The 16125-nt window shown below is 42.6% G+C and overlaps 1 protein-coding gene across 7 annotated transcripts in view; it reads right to left on the bottom strand.

Moving 5' to 3' along the window:
- myo9ab (myosin IXAb) overlaps positions 1-16125 on the bottom strand; it is a 106883-nt gene that overhangs the window by 8892 nt on the left and 81866 nt on the right. For 5 of the 7 annotated variants that reach the window (XM_053641523.1, XM_053641521.1, XM_053641520.1 and 2 more), the window contains exons 15-36: positions 15881-16000; positions 15035-15116; positions 14796-14933; positions 14678-14717; positions 14419-14541; positions 14252-14332; positions 13666-13776; positions 12770-12892; positions 10967-11116; positions 9374-9687; positions 7606-8664; positions 7288-7375; positions 6776-6985; positions 4981-5078; positions 4756-4862; positions 3647-3867; positions 3399-3515; positions 3047-3235; positions 2656-2968; positions 2280-2341; positions 1899-2091; positions 37-165 (exon numbers count right to left, since the gene is read on the bottom strand). In XM_053641523.1, coding sequence (XP_053497498.1) covers positions 37-165; positions 1899-2091; positions 2280-2341; positions 2656-2968; positions 3047-3235; positions 3399-3515; positions 3647-3867; positions 4756-4862; positions 4981-5078; positions 6776-6985; positions 7288-7375; positions 7606-8664; positions 9374-9687; positions 10967-11116; positions 12770-12892; positions 13666-13776; positions 14252-14332; positions 14419-14541; positions 14678-14717; positions 14796-14933; positions 15035-15116; positions 15881-16000 — 4068 coding nt within the window. The remainder of the gene's footprint in view (positions 1-36; positions 166-1898; positions 2092-2279; positions 2342-2655; positions 2969-3046; positions 3236-3398; positions 3516-3646; positions 3868-4755; positions 4863-4980; positions 5079-6775; positions 6986-7287; positions 7376-7605; positions 8665-9373; positions 9688-10966; positions 11117-12769; positions 12893-13665; positions 13777-14251; positions 14333-14418; positions 14542-14677; positions 14718-14795; positions 14934-15034; positions 15117-15880; positions 16001-16125) is intronic. The other 2 variants (XM_053641525.1, XM_053641526.1) reach the window with 2 other exon arrangements.

Genomic DNA, 16125 nt, shown 5'->3' on the forward strand with positions numbered 1-16125 from the left:
ACGTCTGCTCAAGAGACCAACTATAGGTCACCGTACCTGTTGCCCTGAGGAACTCCTCATAAAGTTCAAAGGTCATCAGAGGATTGGGAAGGTCCCGCAGCCACTGCTTCAGCACGCTGGCAATAACGTGGATGTTATAGTCATCCAGATTCACAGCATTAGCGTCTGAAATAAGAACCAGCATGCAGGGTGACTATATGACCTTAAAACATTATTATGCTGTGGGTTTTTTTTTTTTTTTTCGTGTGTGCACAGTAACATCAGCTTTACTGAGGAAGCATAACAAGAAAATATCCAAAACATACAGTCAGACATTTTCCCCAAAGGACACTAAGGAGTTAAATTTGTAGAAATATCAAGTATTTCATTTTATAATAATATTTATTATAGAGTATAAAAGCTCTAATTAGCGACGACAATTTAGCACCGGTACTTCCGTACTTCTTAAATATGTGGCTAGATTTTTCTTTTTCTTTTTTTTTTGAAACCACTGTTAACTGCTAACAATATAGTAAATAATAGTACTATATGTATTTAGGGTTTCTGGCTCGCTGCTTAATTGTACTCTAGTTAGTTACAGTTACATTTATATAGCGCTTTTCTAGACACTCTCAGCGCTTTACATAGTACTGGGGGAGAGGGGATCTCCTCAACCACCACTAGTGTGTAGCGTCCACCCGGATGATGCGACGGCAGCCATAGTGCGCCAGAACGCCCACCATACATCGGCTATAAAGGGTATGCATTGACGTCACTTTCTCGCGGGAACACGCCCCCCTCGGCCAGACTAAGTGGCAAAACATCCAGCAAAATGGCTGATTTTAATAGGGGAAGCTACAAAAACGCTAGTATAACTAACGAGTATCAGCTTCAATTAAAGGCAGTTGGACTCGACAGTGACCCTTACAACTTGCCCAAGAACCTGTGATCCATGGACATCGGCATGTGGCCAGAAATCGGTTTTCCCCACATTTATATGTACCTGATTTTGACGCCAGGGAAATACACTAAACAAAGCCTGAACGCATACAAAAGCCTTGACGCTTGGTCCTACTTCAAGGCGGGATTTGCTGGAGAAATTAAAGTGACAAGAACACCAATAAACATTCTGGTTGTATGTGGACAGGTATGTACAAATGTTTTTTATTTTATTCTATTATTTCATCTGGTAAACCGTAAGCTAGCTAGTCCTAGTTTGTCTGTCGCTAACACTGCTTCCACTTACTAACGTTATATATTTGTGAAGGTAAAACACAGTCAGAGAATGAATAAGTCCCCGTTATTCATCAATGGAAATAGGCAGCTTTTAAAAAGAATTATGTAGCAAATTATTCATCATTGTACAACATGAACACCACATACCAAAAGATCTTACACTTACACTGCTCCACTTAGTAAACAGTGAGTGAATGGTTTTGTTTTTTGGCACTCAGTAAAAAGATAGCTCCTAATTTTTGTTGAATCTGTTAGCATAGTCGATCTCACAACAGCTTTTTCCCATTTTAGACGCGTTTGTTTGTGTGTGTGTGTTTTCGCAGAATTCACGCTGTACACTAATGCTGCCGCTCAGTCTTTTTACTACCCAGTGGGCGTGACCGCGGCGAGTTCTGGCTACCGTGACGTCACGTGCACACCCTCTATTAGTGGAGAGGAGAGAGTGATGTAGCCAATTCAGAGATGGGGATTATTATTATTAGGGGGCCATGATAGATAAGGGCCAGTGGGGGAATTTCACCAGGACACCCCTATGAAAACTGCAGGTTGATATAGCTACTATAGCTCATCAAAGATGATCGACCACACTAAAAGTCTACTGTAGTTTTTATAATATCCTAGTTACGCTTACAATGCTTGTACAAATAAGTTTTGCCCATTTGGACTAAAGAGATGTGATTCACCTGTGTCCAGTCCCATCTTCAGCTCTTTGATTTTATTGGTTGACCCAGACTTCCTGTAGATGCCCTCTGTGTAGAGCCCATGCATCTCTATGTAGTTGATGAGCTTCTCCACCACCACAGGTACAGCTCTGTCATCGCTGGTTAACTGAGACAGCTCCACGCCAAACTGCCGCGAAGACTGCTCTGGGTCAAACTGCACGCAGATAAACCAGCAAGTATTTCAGATAAATGAAATGCTTTCGCTCTGGTTGAAAACATTCAGAACAGAGTAAGAGAATATATATAACATTACATATATATATATATATATATCTCTCTCTCTCTTAAGCCTAATACAGAACAGGGTCAATGTATTGCAGACACACACACACATTCTTGTACCTTTTTGCTACATGTAGTCGTCATCCTTAAGCAGCACTTCCTGTGACAGGCATAGCGGCACACTGTGAGAGAAAACAAAGCAACGTCGGTGTCAACATCTCGCCGCTGAACAGAATGACAGGCAGTTCAAAATAATAAATATGGAAGACATAAGACCACTCCTTGTTCAACATGGTAAGAATGGGTAGAAGCTTGAAGAGATCAGACAGAAGGAGTGAGAGAGGAGGAAAAGGATGTTGCAAAGAAGTCTAATCAAATCATTCAGCGACATGTATAGGGTTAAAGGGAGCCAATCGGATTACAGCGCTCTCACGCCGATCAAAATTACATACAGGAAGATTTACAATATCAAACAAGCTTTCCATAAAAAACTCACATTTGCAGACACATGCTCTGTCCATCATCCAAATGAGAGAAGAGCAGTACTCGCAGTATGTGGGAATGCTGTACTGAGTGGACTTGAAAATGTGACCCAGGTGCTCCTCCACCTGCAGGGGCCAACAGAGATTTCGAGTGAGCTTAGTGTTCAGGCTTCGACAGATAAACACACTATTCAGTGTTTCACACGTTACAATGGCTCGAAACACAGCGCTAAAAGAAAATAAAAATAAAAAATCGCAAACAGCAAGGAAATATCTCACAATGTCTGCCTCCTTTTTCCTTCTCTTCTTGCGTTCTGGTTTGGGAGCCTGTAAGACAGAGTCACCGAATCAGAGATAAACATCTAGACATACAACATTTCCAGGTAAGAGATTACCATCACTTACCTTGCTGATGGTGCCATGCGTGGGTTTGTACTCAGTCACAAACTCATCCAGGAAGACTTTAAAGGTGTTGACCCAGACCTTAACTGGTGATTCTGACCAGTCTCTCTGCTCCAGACGCATGCTCTTCTCCAGAATGTGCTCAAACAGTGCATACAGATCCTTATACCTGATGCTCTTGCCATCATCCAGCTGTGACAGAGAAGAGAGAGAGTAAACACGGTGTGTACGAACGCGATATAGAAAAATATGGACTGTTTAAAATGGGACGTGTTTGCATTTTGTAAATCCGTCGTCATCTTGCTGTTTGATCCATTTCAGACTAAATGCGACTAAATGTCAGCGAGGTTCTTACAGCCAGGGCCGTGGAGTAGGAATTGAAGATGTTGAGACGAAACTCTTTTAGCGCCTTCTTAAAGACCACATCGACAGGAGTGTCCTTCTTACTGTCCTCAGTCTCCAGGTCATTTATCTGTCACATGACAATTTAAGGACATTTCGATGAAATAGGAATTGGTTTTCGATCGTGAGTTCATGCTTCAAATGATATGTGGTTTCTTTCGATCCTACGACAGTGTGACGCTTGGAGAATCCGAAATCTACCTTCTTCATGAGGAAGTCGTTCATGCTGCAGTAGTCTGCTGTACAAGTGAGGATATGGAGAGAGTCGTTCTGCCATGGAGACGGCTCCTGAGGCATGCTGCTAATCTTCACACTCCGCCTCCGCTTCATCGTCATCATTCTCATTTCTGGCTCCCTGTTCTCCTTGCTGTCCCGACCATGATCTGCTGCTCTGCTGTGATCAGGACTGGCAGAAGGAGAGCCTGAGAGAGGGAGAGACAGAGAGAGAGAGTGAGAGAGAGAGTGAGAGAGAGAGAGTGTGAGAGAGAGAGTGCGAGAGAAAGTGTGAGAGAGAGTGCAAGAGAGTGCGAGACAGTGAGAGAGAGAGAGAGAGAGAGAGAAACAGTGAGAGAGAGAGGGAGAGAGAGATGGACAGAGAGAGGGAGAGAGAGTAAGAGAGTAAGAGAGTGAGAGAGAGAGAGAGAGAGAGAGAGAGAGAGGGAGAGTGAGTGAGAGAGAGTGAAAGAGAGAGGGAGAGAGAGTGAGGGAGAGAGAGAGGAAGAGAGAGTGAGAGAGTGAAAGAGAGAGGGAGAGAGTGAGGGAGAGAGAGAGAGGGAGAGTGAGTGAGAGAGAGAAAATGAGAGAGAGCACGAGAGAGAGAGGGAGAGAAAGAGAGATAGAGAGTGAGAGAGAAAGACAGCGAGAGAGACAGTGAGAGAGAGTGAGAGAGAGCGAGAGAGAGTGAGCGATAGACAGAGGGAGAGAGAGAGAGAGAGAGTGAGAGAGAGTGAGCGATAGAGAGAGGGAGAGAGAGAGACAGAGAGAGAGAGAGTGAGAGAGTGAGCGACAGAGAGAGGGAGAGAGAGAGAGAGATCACAGACAACCTGACACTGCTGTATCATACTGCATTATGACAGATTTATTCATTCATCTCTTTAAATATTTAAAGACTGACATAGCTCTTTCGACTTTTCGAGTCAGTAATCAATGCCTGGGCATGCCTCAATTCCATACATAAGTTGCATCATTTTCCTAATATTCACAGATTTCTGAAAAATATTATACGTAAGCATTAAAAAAAACAATTCGAATAGTATTTGAACAGTAGAGTCGCTAAAGCACAAGAAGAGCCGCTCTTTCTGCATTCTTACCATTGCGAGTCTTTGTGAGATCGGCATCTGCTGAGTGTCCCCTGATGGACATCTTCTTATCACCATGCTTTCCCTTTCCCCAGAAGCGCATCTTACCCCTCACCCCACTGAGCAGTCCAGCGAAGCAGAACGGAACAAGAGTAAATGAATTTGTATGGAGAACAACACGATCGATCTTAAATCTGAAACAAAAAAAAAACCCGCGAGGTTGAAATGCTCTCTGACCTGCCATCCGAGTTGGAGGACTTTCTCAATGAGTCGACCTTTCCCAGATCTCCTGAGGACATGGTCTTCTGGAGCCGCTTCTGATCTTTCTGAGCGGGCTATGAAGAGACAGGGAAGTCTATAAAGACCCATATTCAAAGCAGAATACACCGGTCTCCCGGCTGTGACAATTACAGCAACAACTACATATACAGGTTTCATTCTAGTCGTATTTTATGCATTAAGAGATGATTTATACTTCTGAATCTCTGCAAACTTATAGCTATCAAGCACAGGTGTCTGTCAAAACACTTGCACAGAGCAAGAACTTTCTCATCTCTGTCCAATAATTCCTTGTCGCGCCACTGTTTTAGCAATGTTTCGAAGACGGGTTATATAGGTGCTTGTAGTAACACTGCACATCTACCAACCATCTTCATTCTGCTTTTGTGTCCGAGTTAAGTATCTGATCCTCAACGGTGCCAACGTTGCTAGAAAAAGAAATTCCTCGCAGTCCGAGAGAACAAACAGAATTTTACAACAAATACCCTAGTGTACATGGGTCATAGACGAGATGGCTATGTTTAACGTACATGTCAAGGAAACTGCCTGGCAAAAGTCTGGTATGATCTAATAATAAGTAGCTCATACGTTTGTTTAACTGCCCAAAAACACCCACTTGACTTCTACTGGATCATAAGACAGAAGCTCATGAATTCACGGTTCAAATCGACCTAGATAAAGCAAATCTAACTACTACTAGAAGCGAACGTGCATCTTTCACAACCCTCATCCTTTACCCTTCAGTGAATTGGCTTTTCTGCCAGGTGACTTATTTATTCGCGTCTAGTCCGACCACTGCTTTATATGAAAAATCGTACAAAGCGTAGTTTTCAGCCGGCTCCTGTATCGCAATAGCAAGCGGTAGATGTTGGCACCTTTGGATTCTCGTACCAGTTTCGACAGATATACTTCCCTGATCGGTCAGAGTTTGCTCAATGCACAGCGCTGCAGGTAAGAGTTTGTCATGTGTACAACAGCTCCTCTACAAACCTACGCTGCCTCATAAACCCCTTCTCTGTGTCTCACCACAAATATGCTTATGTGAAGATTGCAGAAGTAGAAATCAGAACTAAGAGACAAAAGAGACACGTGAATGAACATCTAGGAACCGGTGAATGGGAAGGAGTGGCATTTCATGAACGAAGGAAAGAGTGGGAAATGGTAATGAACATCTACTCCATGCAGGTTATCAGTGCAAAAAAGGTCAAACTAGTGTATGTCAAGCATTTTGTTAGATCTTCGGTGAAGAATCTCTTCATCGTCACAAACAAGGGGGGGTGCAAATTCACTGTAGGATGGTTGGGGTTAAAAAGAAAGGAGAGTTAGCCATATCTCTGGGTTAAAAAATCAGAAACACCCACTAGAGACCCAGTACCCAGAGCAGGTGGACCAACCTGGAGGAGATTAGGAGAGAAGGCCTCTTTACACAAAGCCAACATTCGCCAACAAACACAACAAACGTGGCCAGATTTATGGACCGGATAATGTCCAATGAAAGGTCATTTTCCACAAAGACTAGATTCTAACGATCGCTTTTTCACTGGAGGCTTCCACCGTTTAAGATGATTACTTATCCTGTCATGATCCTTATTAATATTTCTAGACAAGTGTGGCATTGGTTAGAGAATGTTGACTTAGTGGCAACCACAGACCAAGATTTAGCGTCAGTCGTTAGAGCCAGTGGCAAAAAGAAGAGCACTGGACTGTTGGGTGTTCAGAACAGAGCTGGAGTCAATGCTGTGGCTCAGTTTACCATCTCTGAGTCACTGTGGAAGTCTTGCTCACGGCTGGGAGAGTCTGGACACTCTCCAAGGAGGGGCAGCGTGTGAGAGATCACAGGCGTGTACTCATATTCTTCATCGTCCTCGTCGTCAGTATCAGCCTCTGTGCTACAGGCACGGCTCAGGAAGTCCGAGCGAGTCCGAGCCGTGCGGGTTTTCTTTTGGCGGCCGGCTCGGGCCACCTGATCGTACAAAGCGATTCGGTCCATCAAAACTCAACCACAACAACTTAAGAAAAAGTTGTCAAATGCATCAGAGGTCTTATGAGGTCAAAACATGAAATGTCACTTGAAATGAATCTTTAGGCAGTATGAAAGTTTTGAAACATTTCATGAAATCACAAATGCTGAAAACATGCAAAAACAACAACAACAACAACAACAACAACAACATGCATGTAACACGTAAATCTTGGGAATGGAATGGGTCATAATCATTCTGAAGGAATAAGAAGACATGTATGTATGTGAGATATGATCTTCACCTCTCTGCTCTTCATCGATCTGAAACCTGATGTTCGTTCTCTTTGCAAGGTCAAAGAACGCTCCTGATTTGCCAGGTCTTTATCAGATCTGGGCGGGGGGGCGGTTCGGGGGGGGCAACAAGAAAAAATATATATATTTATATATCACACTGAGTAATGGGTCAAACTTATCTGGTTACACACAGTATATGCAGGAAAAATATGACAGGAAAAAAAGCATTTATTTTCATTAACGGTAGTGAAAGTAATAGAAGTTGTATTTCAGTCTTAAAAGTGATTTATGATCAAGTGTTCTCATTTTGAACTCAGCACACTCACTTGGAGAAGGTCAGCCTGCTGCGTTTGGGAGAAAAGGCCAGACTAGTGGCTTTCTCCTTCATGCTGACGCGGATACTGTGAGTCACCGTCTTCTGCTGAGCTTGCATTTTGACCGCGTCCTCCTCCTTTCTGGGCTGCGAGGTCATTTGCTGTGCCATCATCCTGGTTGTACCGGATGATGGCGCCGGAGATGGCTGGACGCTTGGGTTCGGATTCACGGGAGCGTTTCCGGGTTGTACGCTTGATGATGTGCTCTTCTGCTGGCCAGAGCCTGGTTTCTGCTCTGCTTCCTTCTCTAGGCTCTCGAGAGCATCCAGGCTGCTCTGGTCTACGGGACTCTCCTTCTGCATGCTGATGACAAACACCAGAGACTCTTTCTTCTCTCGAACAGACTTCAACTTAGATGGTGTGTGTGGCTCATTGCGCACAGGACTACTGACTTCATCTGATATATAGAACAGAGGCTTTGAGGTGCTTTGGCCAGCCTGCACTGGACTTGTTGGTTCTGGCTTTTTCGGTTGTGATTTCTCAGATTCAGGCTCCAATATGAGAGCACTTTTATTCTCCTCAACTAACGATGACTGATTTTTAGACGAGGGATCGTGACCTTGAAGGTCAGTTTCCTCCAGCTCCATGTTATCAACGCTAAGGAGCTCAAAGCTCTCATGGCTATCTAGGGAGCTCTGAAGGGAGGAACAGAGAGGAGCTTTTGAAGAGGCTTTATTTTCTGGGGAGATTGGTTCGCCAGCGAGGGGAAGAGTATTGGATCGCACCTTCAGCAATTTCAGACTGAATGTTGCCTGTTCCAGTTCTCTCTTCCTCCTGCTTTCTCTCTTGGCTCGGCTCTTAAGAGTGCTGTCATCCAGAGGTCTGGAAAGCTCTGATGGCAGGGTCTCAGTATCCATTCTGCACTCCTGTGAAACCTGTGAGCTTGGCTGAGATAACTGTGAGTCTAGGCAAGTTGGCTTGGTATCAGTAAGGTTCTGGAGGCCTTCTTGTGCGTTATCTTGTCCATGGTCTGTTCTAATACTCTTCTGCTCCTCTCGCAAACTTCTACACCTGGAGAAAAGTAATGATGGCAATGAAATGAAATAAAATAGTGCATCATTGTGATATTCAATCAAAAATAACAATATATATACACACACACTACCAGTCAAGTTTAGACACACTCATTCTTTCATCAAAATACATCAAAACTCTGCAGTAACACAAACGGAACTATGGGAATTATGTTGTGATAAAAAAATCCAAAATAAATCAAAATAATTTAATATTTTAGCATCTTCAAAGTAGACACCCTTTTTACCTACAATTTCCAGAAATGTATTCTTGGCGTGTTCTCACACCTACGCTGGCTGCTTTTCGGAAATGTTTCGCTCCGAGTCGTTCGTTTAAAACAAGATTTGTTTGTAAATAAAATGTTAGTTTTCTAATGAAAGAAATGAACACGTTGGCACGATTATATTTTTGTCTGTAACACCAATTTCAAACATTTTAATCATACACGTTCAGATCAAAAGGCTTTTAAGATCATGAGAAACATTTCACTCGAGTGTCCACAAACTTTTGACTGGTAGTGTGTATATAGATTATATCAATCTATATTTTATATATCTAACAATATATGAAAACTCTATTACTGCTAAAAGGAAAAAAAAAAAAGAATCAACTGAATGTAAGTGACTATAACACTCATAGCTTGACAACAGACTGAGAAACAGTAAGCTCTCATCTCCATTCTGAACCGGTCGTAATAGTGCGTTACCTCTGCCGAGTCCGACGCCCTCTCCAGGCAGCCTGCAGTGTTACGACAGCTTTAAATAGCTGCCAATATCTCTGCCTTTGCCTGTGTGCCCTCCAGAATGCCTGGATAAGACATGCAGCTCTGTGTCTCTGTTGCTGCACACATCGTCTCCAGCTTCTCTGCAGCAGCAGCACTGCGTCCCTCTGCAGCAGATAGAGCCTTCTCTCCCTGTAGCCTCTCCACGCTGCCTGCACACACACCGCTGCCTCATGCTGCATCTCAGAAACACCAGCACTCTCACTGCTATGGGTTAGCATACACTTACGCCACCAGTGCTGAAAAAAGACAGAGAAAGATATCTGCATAAGTACAATAGAAAATCACGTATATATACGCACACGGCTCACTTTGAGAAGAACACCTGTACACCTGCACACCTCTTTTATGCAGCTATCCAATCATTCAATCATGTGGCATCAGCACAATGCATAAAATCATGCAGATACAGGTCAAGAGCTTCAGTTAATGTTCACATCAGAATGTGGAAAAAGTGTCATCTCTGGGACTTTAATCATGGGATGTTTGGTGGTACGACCAGATGAGCTGGTTTGAGTTTTTCAGAAATCTTCTGGAATTTTCACACACAGCAGTCTCTAGAGTTTACATAAAATGTTGCGAAAAACAAACAAACAAACAAACAAACAAAAAACTCCATCCTGTGTGCAGAGGGTCTGCAGGCTGAAACACCTTACTGATGAGCTGGATCAGTGGAGAATGACCAGACTGATTTGAGCTGACAGGAAGTCTATAGTAACTCAAATAAGCACTCTTTACAACCGTGGTGAGCAGAAAAGCATCTCAGAATGCACAACACATCAACCCTTGAGGTGGATGGACTACAGGAGCAAAAGACACATCAGGTTCCTTTCCTGTCAGCCGAGAACAAGAATCTGCTGACGTCATGGGTACAGACTCACACAGACTGGACAGTTGAAGACAGGACAAAGACCAGGCGATGTTTTTCTAATCTTCAACTGCTGTTGTAGCCCTTCAGCCTCAAGGTTTAATGTGTTGTGCCTGCTGAGATGCTTTTCTGCTCACCACGGTTGTAAAGAGTGCTTATTTGAGTTACTTCATTCTTCCTGGCAGCTCAAACCAGTCTGGCCATTTTCCAGCCACAGAACTGTCGCTCATGCAACGTCTTTTTTTTTTTTCCACTGCACCATTCTGTGTAAACTCTAGAGACTGTTGGGTGAGAAAATACACAAACCAGACCATCTAGTACCAAAATCCATACAGTATTTTCTGCCTATACAGTAGCTGCATCTACTTTTAAAAGAAAAACAAAATCATTCATTTTATTCATTTTACATTAGGTAAACAAACAGCCAGTTTAACAAATATAGTGACAAAAACAATCAGCGTAAAGATTATTTCATTCCTAGCTTGCTAATTAATTGTGCTTTTCTTCCAGTGTGAAAGTCGTGCTTTGACGAGACCATTCTAGACAAATCCTGAGCAGTGAAAATGCTCAGTGCTTCAGTGAGGATAAATGATCACATCCCTGAATACATGAGATTAGCAGGGCTTTTTGATGGAAGAGCTCTTGTGTACCTGAATGACACGTGCAGCACGTCTCTGATTGGTAAACGCTCGTCTCTCCAGCAGGGCTCTGAATCTCCTCTGCAGAGCTACGATCCTTCTCAGCACCTCCTGGTGGAGCAGGTTCTGCAGCTTCTGTCTCTGAGCCTCTCGCAAAAACACCTGTGCAAGAGAGATGGTCAGAGAGAGAGAAAGAGAGAGAGAGAGAGTGAGAGAGAAAGCGAAAAAGAGAGAGAGAAAGAGAAAAAGAGAGAGAGAGAAAGAGAGAGAAAGAGAGAGGGAGAGAGAGGGAGAGAGAGAAAGAGAGAGAGAGAGAAAGAGAGAGAAAGAGAGAGGGAGAGAGAGAAAGAGAGAGAGAAAGAGAATGAGAGAGAAAGAGAGAGGGAGAGAGAGAAAGAGAGAGAGAAAGAGAATGAGAGCGAGAAAGAGAGAGAAACAGAGAGAGAGAGAGAAACAGAGAGAAAGAGAGCGAAAGAGAAACAGAGAGAAAGAGATAGAGAAAGAGAGACAAAGAGAGATAGAGAGAAAGAGAGAGAGAGAAACAGAAAGAGAGAGAAAGAGAAAGACAGAGAAAGAGAAAGAGAGAAAAACAGAGAGAGAAAGAGAGAGAAAGAAAGAGAGAGAGGCAGACAAACATACTCTTAGTACTTTTTTTTTTACAGAATCACAAATATCCAAAAGTTACAGAATATCTTGTTTAAACTGTAACTCAGACTAGTGATGGGCACTAGCAGTCAGCTTGTTGAGGACTTGCAAGATAAACATCGAATCTACTTGCTTATCAAGTATTTTATCCTCAGCATGTTAGTTAAGGCTGTCAGAGCAGACCTCGCTGCACAAATACAATTCACATTTGTACAACTGTTATTTACGGTTCTCTATCTGATTGGACGGCCGGTGCTCCAAGAGTGCTTATATTTATTATAAACGCACTGGGACAGTTCACTGTTTGTATCACTCCGCTTGTCTGTTTTCACCACGTAAAATTCCAATTCAAGCAACAATCCTGCCGAAACCGTTACTACAGTCGAGTTAGTGACATCATCAGCGGACATGGCGAACATATTACAATTTTCATGAACGTAACTTCCGACTTAAAATACAAAAGCTCGTCAGATGGAGATGAAAAGGAAGAAGAGAAGCCGATTTCATCGAATGCACCTGTAACAGGAAGGTACAAATAATTGTGAGCTAGCTAGCGGAGAAGTATAGCTTCTTCGGGATGTATTTCCGTTCGCTGAGCAAAAATAAACAGGACTTTTACCGACATTGTGTCCGAAATGTCAGTTACTCGAGATTGATTTCTTATTCATGAAAATGTCGTATAAAAACAATCTCACACTCACAATCGTGCTGTTACACTGAATATTAGCACGGCTGTGATTCCCTGTGTTAATCACAGTGGTGTTGTATAACCTCATACAACATCACAGCTGACGATCAGTATAACCTCACTCTTGCTTGTGTCATTTTGCTTAATTACATGTTTCTTTCAGCTGCCTAAAACCAGCTGAAATACATTTCCCTTTTGATAAAATGCCCCATGTGCCACTTTATGTAGAAAAGTCCTCGATTTTCAATTTGAATAAATAAAGTATGCGTCGTAAAACTGCAGAAGTAACCGTTTCCAACAGGCACGTTCAGAATCACGCTTTTTCTGTGGCTGAAAGTTTGAAGTTTACCGCAGGGGCCTAGAATATTGCGCTGCTATACTGTTTGTAGTAAACATACTTAGTGAATAGGAAATCATATAAGATTCATAAGCCTAACATTTGAGCGAATACACTGATTGGAAAAAAGTAACAGAGGTGATACCATGGTTTTGCCCACTTGGTAGCCGTCTAGATCGAGGTGAACTCCCTGCAGGAAGTCCTGAATGCCAGCCTGACCGGCACTCAGGCCACTAGGCAGCAGCACATGGAAATGATGAACAAAGTCCTAGAAAAAACACACAGAGAAACAATAAACTCAGCTGAGCCTTTGGGAGAACCAGGGGTCTCATTGATCAACTGTAGGTATGCATAGGTTTGTATGTAAACCGTGCATATGCATGGAAGGTATTCATGTGCGTGAGCACTTGCATATACTTACACACGTTCTTGTCTCTGCGTATGCAGGAACTCCTAGCGATATACAGACGTGCACTCGCCGATAAACTGATTATGAGTCAGGCATGTCAACATAGTGACTGCTGTTCAAACCAAGGTGCAGACAGATGGCACGGAGGAAATGTAACGTAAAATCGTAGAAAAGTGACAGCTGGTTATTATAGCCGATAAATACTTCTTGATACTGCAGCTCAATGCATAGACATTGCATTTAACGACCTTCAGCTTCTTAAGGACAGCTCACCAACACGTTATGGCTTACTGAACCGATTTATTACAAAGAAAAAGCCAGATTGCATCTGGAATTTTTTTGTCTCCTTTTTTGCTGCAGTCTTTACAGTCATTGGACTGCTCGTGTGAATAAGAAGTGGAATTTGTCAGCAAAATGGAAAAAAAAAACCCCCAAAAAACTCTGCATTAATAGAATGCTCATCAACATATTAGGTATATACCACCTAGGGTATTATCTTTAGTTATTCCTGCACATGTACATTTCAGCAGGGGGAATCAGTCAGTCAGTCAGTCAATGCCCTCTTCTAGTCTGCCGAACAATTGCAACTACTATTTTCCTTCCACTATGTGAGGAAACGTGTGAGGAAATACCTGAAATGTGTATTTGATGCTGTATCCAGACTGGCGTATCCTCACTGTCTCCAGCATTCCAGTGTAGCGCAGTTGTCTCAGTACTAATGCATCATTAAAGCGTAGAGGAAGCTGAGAGACAAAAACAGCGAGCACGTGAAACAAAAAGAAACCTACAGTGGGGGAAATACGTATTTGGACGCTTCAACATTTTTTTCAGTAAATATATTTCCTATGGGGCTATTCACATGAAATTTTCACCAGACTTAACTCGAGAGATCCGGAAATATAAAGAATTCAAAACATTAAAGTCCGGAAATAAGGTTATTAAGCATTGAACACGCTAAGAAAAAGCAAGGTAAGGCAAGGTGAAAACCAGCTGAAATCCGTAAGTAATTATACCCCGTATCTGTGCAAATTAATATCAGCTGGGTTAGTAACGTGTTTCTAGATGTCTGGTGAAAATTTTATGTGAATAGCCTCACTGGAAATATATTTACTGAAAAAAAATGGTGACACGTTCCAATACTTATTTCCCCCACTGTAGGCATACATGGTTTTCCCTTTCGGGACCTAATAAAACTCTCAAAGCAGAGGCTAGCAGTACCTTTTCTGCATTCGAACGGATACATTTTACAAAGTAGGGCTCCGACTGGCCCAGGGTCTCCATCAGTTTGTTCAGCGAAGCCTGCACAACAGGAAACAGTAAATGCAAGTAACTGCTCGTTAACCGTCTCATTCGAAATGCGGTTCGGCCTCTTCCTAGCTTCGTACCTGAAACTGTGCACTGATGCTGGGCGGTTTCTTCTTTTTGTGCAGGTGGAGGAGTGATTTGGTGATGCGATCATGAAGTGTCAAGCTGCTCAAGTACTTCAGGGATTTAACATCTAACAGATGCTGGACACAAAATAAGGGCAAATTAACGTTATATGTTTAATTTTCAAGAATATAGCAAAGCAATATAGCCTTGTACTGACTGAGTGTGTGAAATGCTTAACAGTATTAAGAATGATTGCTTGCACTGAGGCTGTACCTTGGGAAGGGAAAGCTTGGCTTTGTAGTTCTTGTTGCGCCTGTACAGGAGAACGCATGAATCATTAAAAGCACTCGAACGATTTCTTATTGTTCTGTAAGATCTCGCTGGGACTTACATCAAAATGCCCTGGGCTCTCTCCAGTAACTTGCTGCTCATGGCGTTAACAAAAATTCCATCTTCTTCATGAGAGGAGGAAGCGGAGGCCAGACGACCAGACCTCGAGCTACGACCATTACACCCAGAGAACCCGTCTCTGAGGCCCAGGGAGGAAAAGAGAGCAAGCCGGTGAGAAGGTTACTGATTTCTTTTTGTGTTCTGTAATATGAAGAGCCTACGTAATGAAGCAGAAACTACCTTGTTGTTTTCTCATTGATAGTGTTGGTGCCTTGTAGGTGTGACAGAGGGCTGCGTGAATTCTTCCATGTGATGCAGGAATCTGTTTCAAGAGATCCAGATATTAAGCATGTTAATACTTCTATAATGGTCATTATAACATAAAAAAAAAATCTGCTTGTATTACATATACCAATGCAATACAAGTTCTTCTTGGTTATGACCACTAATCATTGTAAACAACATACTGAAGTAATAAAATGAAACTGAACTTGAAATCTGAACACACTGGTGAGGTCTACTGTCTAAAGGAAACCGTTCCAGACAGTGTATGACCTTAGCATTTCAGGGGCTGAACTGCATTGTGTCCATTACCATATGACATATCAAGTCATTTCCTCTGAGAAATTCCTGCCTAGATCCAGCAACGGATACGTTTCGGTCCCTTCTAACGCTGTTTACCCGCTGGCCTAGGTGGAGCTGAATTTCAGATACTGCAGACCGGTAACTCTCATCTGTTCAGACAGTTCCAGTTCAAATTAGATGCCGTTTGTAATGTTCAATATCGAATAATTAATGCCACTCGGTCAAAATATTAACAGATATTAAGAAAATCAACCATGTAACTGATTCACAGGAACGTATAGGTTGGGTGCCTAGTTAGCTAACCAAAGAATAAACAAAATAGAATAAAATATTGTTCTCATAGTGTCAGTTTAATTGGTCCTAGTCATGACCTCTGCCCTTCTAGTCCAGTTTTACCGTATGTTAGTGCTCAAAGTAATACACTCCCTTCTTTATTTCCCTTTATCAACCTATGTGAACAAGTGAACAGTTAAAAGAGGTCTGTGAGCAATATAACCTTACTGTATTTATCATCTTTGCATCTCTGAAGGATCTCAAGGCTTCTCTGGTGCACAGGGTGATGCAGGAAACTGAAGCTGTCCACCTTCTTAATGACTGGGCACTGCACTGCAGTGTCAGAGCCTAGTGACAGAGGGAAGGAACAGAGCAATGGAGAGAAACATTAGTATCTTTATCTCGACGTGCGCGCAGTTAGACATTAGTAACGACAGTTTAGAGTGGGATTAAATAACAACGTGACATAGCAC

Source organism: Ictalurus furcatus, chromosome 14, assembly GCF_023375685.1.
Source record: "Ictalurus furcatus strain D&B chromosome 14, Billie_1.0, whole genome shotgun sequence".
Lineage (NCBI taxonomy): Eukaryota > Metazoa > Chordata > Actinopteri > Siluriformes > Ictaluridae > Ictalurus > Ictalurus furcatus.